The 7,699-nt window shown below is 42.5% G+C and overlaps 1 protein-coding gene across 1 annotated transcript; it reads right to left on the bottom strand.

Moving 5' to 3' along the window:
• Nucleotides 1–732: 732 nt before the first annotated feature.
• Nucleotides 733–6,506, bottom strand: has1 (hyaluronan synthase 1). The gene is made up of 5 exons (XM_086039313.1): nucleotides 6,107–6,506; nucleotides 4,633–5,323; nucleotides 3,241–3,466; nucleotides 3,029–3,161; nucleotides 733–2,320 (listed from the first exon to the last, which is right to left on the bottom strand). The coding sequence occupies exons 2-5, from the start codon at nucleotides 5,308–5,310 to the stop codon at nucleotides 1,645–1,647; spliced, it is 1,713 nt and encodes a 570-aa protein (XP_085895439.1). The 5' UTR covers nucleotides 5,311–5,323; nucleotides 6,107–6,506; the 3' UTR covers nucleotides 733–1,644.
• Between the last annotated feature and the right edge of the window lie 1,193 nt (nucleotides 6,507–7,699).

Below are 7,699 nucleotides of genomic sequence, written 5' to 3'. Positions count from 1 at the left end.
TGTATATATCTGCCATTTATTGTGGTTGGTATGATAAACATTGACTTGGTCTGCCACTTCTCGGTGAGATACTGTGTTATCCTGGCCACCCAACTGAAAAACACACTATGTGGCTCTGGCCCTGAACATAGACTTACGGGTTTTTAAAGTCTTGTCAGAAAACTCTTTAATTGTTCACCTTCTGTCTATCTTGGTCTACTTTGCAAGATAATCATTTATTTATTTTTTTTCTAGTTTGTGAACATTTTATTTGCATGCTATCCCGGGCTATCTAAGTTAGAAAAATGTATCATTTATGTTGTCTTTATATCTACTGTATATCTATATTTTATCAATTTAGGAAATATTTACTTTTTAAAATGATATCAAGTCTTGTCTTGCGAGCTAGCTACACTGGATAATCTGTTACTGTAAAAAATACAGTATTTTACTGGCAGCAGTAAAAATACTGTTAGTTTATACAATAGCTGACTGCACTTATAATTTCCAAAATAATAGCCTGCTATAAATGTATATCCAGTTAATAATTGGATAACAAAATGCAGTCTATTACTGGGTCAGATTTTCCAGGAAAGGCTTAACAGTATAGCTATCGAGCCTTTTAGTTTTAGGTGTGTGATTTTTAAATGATTTGGATACAAAGACAACAGAAGTTTAAAGTTAGAAAAATATTTATTTCTTCACATTGTTTCTTCACATGACTACAGAAAGCCATTACAAACCCACTGTTGCTTTATTAACGGTGTAAAAAAAAAAAGAAGACAGTTCTCATACATTCATACTTCACACATGTGAGTAGACATAGATACTGCTACATCATTTTGGTAAATTACAGCATTAATGTGGCTGTATTATGATGTTTGTCTTTTGTAATAGCAATCATCTATGAAGTGAAGTCTCAATGTAGGCATGTAAATTGTTTTATTTCATGTCGGTGGTGCACACCTGATCCATGGTTCCTTGAACAAATAGCAAAAATGATGTTGGTCCCTCAGAACGTGGGAGTGGTCCCTTATCAGGAACTCAATGTTTTGGCTCAGAAGTTTCCGTGAAGGTCTCTGGGAGCCAAGTGGACTCCCTTATTCTCACATCACAAATCCCACGATTTGGACAAAGGGGATTCCAAAGCAAAGGTCCTTTGAAACATACATGCATACATACAGTACATATGTAGACACATGTTGTCTTTTTTCAAGTGTGCAACCCTGCAGAAATGTATCCTCAGAACTCCAGTGCAACAACAAAAGTGGTGAAAAGTGGCTTTGGTTTCGTTTTTACAGCTTCACATATGTACAACCACATGTTTCTTATAAATATTTCCACAACACACAATACCCAGGATCCCGTATGTACAGCATTTCTATAATTTTTTGATAGAAGGAATGTGTCTCTCTTATTTAAGTGCATAGGCTAGGCCAAAAGCCCTCAGTACAGTTCATTTCAATGTGCAACAACATGTCGGCGTCAAAGTATGTTCTGGTCCTTTCGCTAATTAATACTTCCTTTATTGTGTTGGTTCGTTGGTTTAGCAGCTGCATGAAAGCCCTTTGTTGTCCTGAGATAGGTGACAAAATAAATTAATTAATTTAAAATAGCAGACGTATAATAAATTAACTCGCCAGGGCGTCACTGGACACTGTGGACCTACACATTCAACGTGTAACTTTTGGCTCGTGGCCGACATGACCTGCGGAACCACACCCAGTATAAAACCATCATAATCAGCCAGTAACACAAGTAGACTAAGCAGCCAAAGATAAGAAACTCTGCTTCCATTCTCTTGGCTGGGGTAGACCAGGGCATTTGACTCTCTCTGTAGATTGTGTAACCCAGTCCTGACAATAAAATGGCCGCCCACACTGACAGCGGCAGCAGGGGCATGTAGTTCCCCACAATCTTACGCCGGCCCGACGTCCCCCAGCTGCTCTTGTTCATGGTGATGATGGCGAAATACTTGGCCGGGAGCAGGCTGGTCATGTACAAAGCCGAGTAGAGGGACATGAACACCATCACCAGGTCCATGCGAAGGATGCAGGCGTAAGCCGCTTTCACCAGCCCGATCAGCTGGATGCAGCACAGCACCCACAGGATATCCCACAGCGTGCCCGTCCAGAACAGCTGGATGATGGTGGCTGTGACGAAGAAGGGGAACACCCCCGAGACAATGGACTCGTAGGTCATCCACAGGTTGTGCTTGTGCCACCACATGGCGTTGAAGAGCCACTCGCGGAAGTAGGACTTTGTCCAGCGGGTCTGCTGGTTGAGCCAGCGCAGAAACTGAGCTGGTGTCTCCGTGTAGCATTTGGATTGAGATGTGTATCTGGAAAGGAAAGATCAGCGGAGGCTCCTCGTTAGTTGCGGCTGACAGTGAGAGTTGACTTGCGAGTGCCCTAACTTAAGTATTTCATGTGGCTTGCTCAATTCTTTCACTTTGTGCCGCAAGCCAAAATGGGCCTGCTTACACAAGTCAGCTGTTAACTATGCTGAGTCCAGTTTCTAAAGCGTTTATCTTCTTTATGGTCGCGGAAAGCTGGAGCCTATCTCAACTGATTTCGGGCAGAAGTTTCAAATTGGAATCCATCTTTCCATTTTCAATAGCAGTCCTTTATTTACCATGTTGTTGTCATGCAGATGTAGCCTTCGTTTGTAGGAATGCATTTGTCTCAAATGTAATTTTTTCGACTCTGTCTACAACAGAATGTCATTTGCCACAGCTTTTGCCAATCAAAGAGCCCAGTTTGGCCTGCTAGGCACAAATGACGCGCCACAAATTCTGACAAGCAAGCAGGTGACCTGACCAGGATAAAGCTACGGAAATAATTCAGTGGCTCTATGTCTAACACTCTATTTCAGCTAAAAAGTTTTTATATTGAAGCACAAATCATTGTGGAACACAGATTGGAGTTTACTAGTTTGATACAGACATCAGCGTGTTGTGTTTTACTGATATGTGGCCAACCTTATTGTATACAAAGACCACTGATGGTGATCTTGTGCAATTACGGTAGTACTATATATTGTTTCTTACTTTGTGGCGTATCCCATGCTCAGCATACGGTTGGTAAGATGTCTGTCATCTCCAAAAGTGCAGTGAGTCCCCAAAAATTTCTGATTGTACCATGATTCCAGAAATGCCTGGAGGATATCATTCCTGTAGAGCCCTAATCCAGAAGAACGACAAGTTTATATTTATGACTACAGACTGTAATAGTGTCAGTCTCGCTCCAGAAATAAACATACCTAAGGGTCCACTGATGCAGGAGACGCAGTTGAAGAAGGACTGACAGGACCGTTCTATGTTGAAGGCCATCCAGTAGCGAAGACTGCTCATGAAGCTGATGTACGAGTCCTTCATGTTGAGGATCATCACGTCCCCGCCGACCGCACCGTACTTGGTGTTACTCTCCAGCACCTTGCACAGCTCCACTGTGGCCAGGGAGTCCAGCTTGGTGTCCGAGTCGCATACCTGAACGAGCGAACGGCAAACCGTTTATTACATATAAAGGATACAGTCTGCCTGTCATTATTGTTGTATGATCTGTCTGTATGTGTTGCTACTCCACGTGTGTTATAATATCTTGAGGTAAGGTTTATGAATACCATAACATCCATACTAATTTCCATTAATTTGTCAATAGCGTTTCACATTATTTGTTAGCATTAAGCAAGCTGACTTTGGATAGACAAAATTACAGGCTTAAATACTATACTTGGTGTGCTCTTTGTTCTCATGACGATCCAGAACGCTTTTCTATCTTGCACTCCGGCAGTTGTACTGAATGTACGTGGATGTCAACTAATGCATAGTTTTGCCTTACTAGTAACATGTACTTATCTGAATTCAACTCTCCGACTCATCTACTTTTCCGTCAACATGGAATTCTAAGACTGCCCAAGTTCAGCTCTACCGTGTACAATGCATGTTTCGAGTATCAAGTCATTAATAACTTGAACCTTGACCTCAGCGAGCTTATTCCAATTAACACCTCTCTACATGGGCGGGATATGACAACGATATCACTGAGAAAAAGCAAACTTAAGCATGCTTAAGTGTTGTGTCCTATGGCCCACAGATTTGGAACTAGCTCATCTCAAAACTACCCCATCTCTGTCCATATTCAAGAGGAAACTAAAAACAGAATTATTGTCTAGTCATCTATTATGTTTGAATCTACTGACTGGGATTAACCTCCTGTTTGTCTGTGAAAGTATTAATTGTATGTATCTTTTTTTGTTTTGTTTTGTCTTGGTATGTGTTCAAATGTCGTGGGCCGCCACCTAATAAGTAGCTTCTTGGGGTGTGTCCTTCACATGTTGTCATTGGGTAAAGTTCAGGTCGCCCTCGTGATAAATATGCAACGTAATACTTGACATGTGAATAAAGGCAAAGTAATTGTCAGTCGGTTTTCCAAAGTTGTCCTAAGCTACAGTAGTTATCTTACGTTAGATGTCAAGAATAGCAAATAATTCTCGGAGCATTTGCCGTTATCCAGCTACTGCACTGAATGAATTGTCTTATTAACCAGGATGAAGAGCATACTATAACACAAGCCTTAAACTAGATATCAAGGATATTGATTAAAATATCCAACACACTGAGAGGAACCTGAGATTGAGAAGAAATAGACTTACCTGGATGTAGTCGACTGAAGATCCCAGGGCCTTAAAGGCAGTGTACATCACCTCCCTCTTGCCCCCCCACTTCTGCATGATGCACACACAGCTCTTGGTCTGAATCAGGTGCTCCACTTCCTTTCGCTGGGGGTCCTCTCCTATAAAGTAGAGGCTCTCAGCACCGGTCTCCTCATCGAGCTGCACCATATTGGGGTCCCACGTGTGGTAGTTGTTGTCCCACACGTAACACGCCGGGTCCTGGTCGGCGAACACCTCCTTAAACATCTCCATCATGTAGCGGTCATCGTCACTGTTCCCGTCTACCACCATAATGATACGCAGCAGCTCAGACGGGTAATCGAGGGCCCGCACGGAGTTGAGGCACTCTCTGAGGTAGACGGGGTCCTCCTGGTAGGCCGAGATGGTGAAGCCGATGGTCTTGGTGAAGGTGCACGGTTTTTTGCGGTTCTTCATCCGCCGCTGTTCGATGAAGGCAAAGAGGCTCTGGACCAGCACGTGGAGCGAGAGCAGGAGGCCATAAAGGCCGAAGGAGATGATTCCGTACGTGGAGGTGGCCAGTTGGAAACCTTCGACATAGGCCCACACCATCACATTAAGGACGGCCAGCGCGAAGAGGAACGTGAAGATGGCTCGGAGTATTGAGCCAAGCTTCTTGAGGAGAGGTTTCAGCTCCATTGTGTGTCTTCACCTATAGGAAGCACGCAAACAGGACAAGATGGACAGTCAGTGCACCTGTTCAACCGTTGTATGAAGAAGAACATCCAATAAAGTCAGTGAGTGGTTTTATGAGGAATTCAGGACAGCACATTGTGAAAGCAAACAGGCTGCCACGCCTACTGAAAGTGTGTGCTGTGCTCATTTGAAATCATGGCAGAGGACGCATACATTAGAATATCAATTGTCAATTGCACGGAGAAGCCAAGTAGGGTACTGTTTGTCTCTCTCATCATTTCAGAGCTATTTAATAAAGAAAGCTTAAAACAGTTACAAATGAAAGGTAATTCAAACATGGCTGCTTGTACAAGAATGAGTTATTCATAAGGTGAGCAGAGGAATAAAAGTGCAATACGTTGTTGTTGCTAATATAGAATTAATTTTATGTGGTAATATGCTTAACTGTACAGTATCAGTCATAAGAGACATTTAACTGAAGCACCTGAGGCGAACTATGTTAAATAATAATAATAATAATACTAATAATAATAATGATAATAATTAGCCATGGATATGAATAAAAAATGCTGCAGGCAGGTATGAGTTGGACACTGCAGACTTCACACATAATAGTAATAATAATGAATAAGAATATTTACATGGCTAGTTGTTTGATTAATACTGTATATAATTGTTATTGTTTTTTTAACGATTTAAAGTGCAAATCTATTCAAAAATAAAATTATTAGTCGTTGTTTTCTGAACTCGTTAAAAATGCTAATAAGAAGCAAAGTGATCCGTGGAGATCTAGCTGTACCTGGCGTTGCGCTCGCGACGCATCCACTCTCGTGTAGCTCTTGTGTGGTGAGCACTTGTGAAGGGCTTTGACTTTATAAGCTCCCGACTTGGATGTGGAGAGCCATGTGCGCGCCGGCCCCGGAGTGAGTGATGATCGAGCGGCACCCCGCTGAGTCAGCCGTGCGTCAGTGCGACTGTGCAAGGCGGTGGTCCCCTTGGCTGGAAGAGCGCGCCCATACGCACTTCTTTGTTGTCCGTTTTTTTTTTTTTCTTTTTTTTCTTTTTTTTTACTCAAGCAGCACCATGCATCATGACTGCTATCCCCTGATTCCACAAAGGAAAATACCTCACTTGTGGTTCATGGTTTTGCCTGGGCTTTTTGTCTATCGGTCTATTGAACTTTCCCAGCCAACCTGGCAATGCCTTTTGCCCCCAACAGCCCCCATTAAAGCCCCCCCCCCCAAATAAAAATTATATGACAAGCCCGTAAAAATCAGAAACCGGAATACACGCCACCCTTTGTAGTTTGATTTTCATTCATACATTCCTTTTCAAAGCATTTCTATCTCATCAACCTTGAAACTGAAAATTCACATAACAGCAATCCTATAGTGTCTTCCTATCCAAATTAGATGTCGTCCTCTGCTGGCCGTTTTCTCACACTGCCCAAAATATATATTTTTTTTTTCCCCTTGGGCCTGAGGTGGCAATAGTACTGACAAACGGTCTTGTCCGTACTTAAAGTAGAAGCAGATAGCCTACTTCGCGAACTAAAGTCTAGTCAAAGTAAACATATTTATTCAAATGATTTACTTAAAGTGAAGTCAAGTAATTTTTTTCTTTTCAATGAATAAACAAAACAAACAATGAAGTAATCTTTAGTTATCTTCATATTTCTGAAAATGCGTCTGAGTGAACGGTTCAGCAATCACAGCCCCAGTGTTACAAAACATTACCCCACAAAATAACCCCACACCGAGTCCCTCTGCCAATGACATGATTCAGCTAGGCTGAGAATTAAAATCCGGAGCCACTTTCAAGCAGACTGATGTCTAAAACACTATCATGCAAATGCATTATAATGCAGAAACAGCCACATTACACATGGCTCCTATTAGGTCAAAGCCAAAAAGTGAGCATAGCTGCATTGTGTATTGTAGGACACACGGCTCAGTCTGAGATGACAGCTGATAAACTGCTCTTACTCCTTTGCTTGGCGATGCGTCCATGCACCACGTACACACAGGGAACTGCTGCCTCCATGAGTAGAAATGCTTTTATTGTCTTAACAGTATCTGGCTTTTTTTTCTACAATCTGAGCTCTGCTTCCTCAAGTAAAAGCGAAGAGCTGGCAGTAGCGCACACACTTGCTGGCGAGAGCACAAGAGCCAGCCCACCAAGTGATGCTGGCCAAAGCAAATGCACTTCCGGTGGGATCAAGCCAACTGATACACACGCACACTTTTGCCAGATCCAGCTCACTGTTAAGCATACACTTGCTGGCGAGAGACTGAGACAACCCACAAAGTCTCCATACACAAACTCAGGCTCTGTCCCCAGTCATTGAAACAAAAGCTAGTTCTCACCATTCGCCCGGTGGGATGAGGGTTGG

The sequence above is a fragment of the Filicampus tigris genome, chromosome 8, assembly GCF_054856515.1.
Source record: "Filicampus tigris isolate MCC_2025a chromosome 8, RoL_Ftig_1.0, whole genome shotgun sequence".
NCBI classification, from domain to species: domain Eukaryota; kingdom Metazoa; phylum Chordata; class Actinopteri; order Syngnathiformes; family Syngnathidae; genus Filicampus; species Filicampus tigris.
The sequence above is the reverse complement of the archived record's forward strand: the minus strand, read 5'-3'. Positions and strand labels throughout refer to the sequence as shown.